We start from the raw sequence: 1,603 nt of genomic DNA, 5'->3' as shown, positions 1-1,603 counted from the left end.
AAACAAATCGGCAACCCTTAACATTGGAAGAAGCGTGATAGCCTCTGTCATGGCTGATATGAACCTTTTCCGGCTCCTACACTCCATCCCAAATGCTGTTATAGTTATTAACAGATTACTCACGGTTTGAAATACCTCTGTCATGTTCACCGGAGATCCAGCCGTTGTTCGAAGCTTATAAAGAACATTATGAGCCTCTTCATATCTGATGGAACCCAAGGATTTAACCTTCTTATTGCTAAGGAGCTCTAGTGTGCATATTTTACGCAGCTGTCTCCAATAAGGGCCATATGGTGAGAAGCCAATGCCACCCGAGTTGTAGCCAACCGTCTCAACAGCCAAGAGTTTGGGTCGGGAGGCTAAGAAAATATCATGAGTACTGAGTACCTCATGTGCAGTAGACGGACTAGATGCTACCACGAAGTTTACTTGGCCAAGCTTAATATGAAACAGAGGGCCATATTTTTGAGCAAGCCTATAAAATTTCCAATGGGTTTGCTCTCCTGTATTAAGTTGGTGAATGCTTCCTATGAACGGAATGTTAGAACTCAAAAAATCACATTCAATTTCAAGAGAAATAAACCATAGATTAGCGGAAGCGTACCTGAGTCCATTAGATCGATTGCACAAGGTATGATCTTCCAATCTGCAAATTTTCTAGAGTTTCCTTAGTTTCTTGTTGATGGGGTGCAAGAAAAGGGATGTGTCTTTCTGCAAATCGCAGACCATTACCTTTTGAAGTAACTACCAGGCGGTTAGAAAAAAGTTTTGCTTAATTCTAATTCTGCCCCTCATCAAATTAGAATTTGCACTTATGGTATCCACACTATAATATCATGACAAATGTGTCCAAAGTCATAAACTTAATTCTAAATTAGACCACAACAATTTTGACTTATTAAATGATGACCCAACACATTTATTAATTACATTATAGTCCCAAAATTAATCCAACAATCTCCCACTGGACTACATATGTATAAGATAAATGTGTCAACCTTAGTGCGCCCAAAATTTTGTCATCATCATTATAAAGACACATTACAATCTCGTCCATTAATTATATCAATATAGGATCAAAGCAGTCTTCGTTGTATCTGTCACAACTAAACCCATCAATGGTCACATATATCAATATAATCAAATGACATAGATCAATCATGAATGTGTGGAATGAAAATTACATGCAAGGTGGTCTGTCCATGTCAATTTTCAACTGGTCCTACTTTACTTAAGTGAGATCGAACCTTAACTGTCCAGAGTACACTTAACTGAATAAAATACATTATTTCTGATCAGAGAATATCCAAATATATTTTGTACACAAAATAAAACATAAAACTATAAAACACAAGTTAACAAACTCCCACTGAATCTAAATTCCCTCAAGCTCTATAACACCCATATGAGCAGTATGCTCATGAAAGACCCTGGGTATCAGAGCCTTTGTAAGGGGGTCCGCAATCATGGAGTTTGTTCCTAAATGCTCTATGTGAATCTGGCCACTCTGTACTCTTTCCTTCACAACAAGAAATTTGATGTCAATATGCTTTGACTTGGTTGAGCTCCTGTTGTTATTGGAATACAATACAGCTGATTTATT

At 37.5% G+C, this 1,603-nt stretch overlaps 1 protein-coding gene across 1 annotated transcript; it reads right to left on the bottom strand.

Annotated features, from left to right (window-relative positions):
- Nucleotides 1-135: 135 nt before the first annotated feature.
- LOC110037585 (cytochrome P450 71D11-like) lies at nucleotides 136-614 on the bottom strand (the record flags this gene model as incomplete). The annotated part of the gene is made up of 2 exons (XM_020742267.1): nucleotides 605-614; nucleotides 136-527 (listed from the first exon to the last, which is right to left on the bottom strand). Coding segments are annotated over exons 1-2 (402 nt in total), but the record flags the coding sequence as incomplete, so codon positions are not given.
- Between the last annotated feature and the right edge of the window lie 989 nt (nucleotides 615-1,603).

This window comes from Phalaenopsis equestris, unplaced genomic scaffold, assembly GCF_001263595.1.
Source record: "Phalaenopsis equestris unplaced genomic scaffold, ASM126359v1 Scaffold221749, whole genome shotgun sequence".
Classification (NCBI taxonomy): domain Eukaryota; kingdom Viridiplantae; phylum Streptophyta; class Magnoliopsida; order Asparagales; family Orchidaceae; genus Phalaenopsis; species Phalaenopsis equestris.
This window is presented reverse-complemented; position numbering and strand designations above follow the sequence as displayed.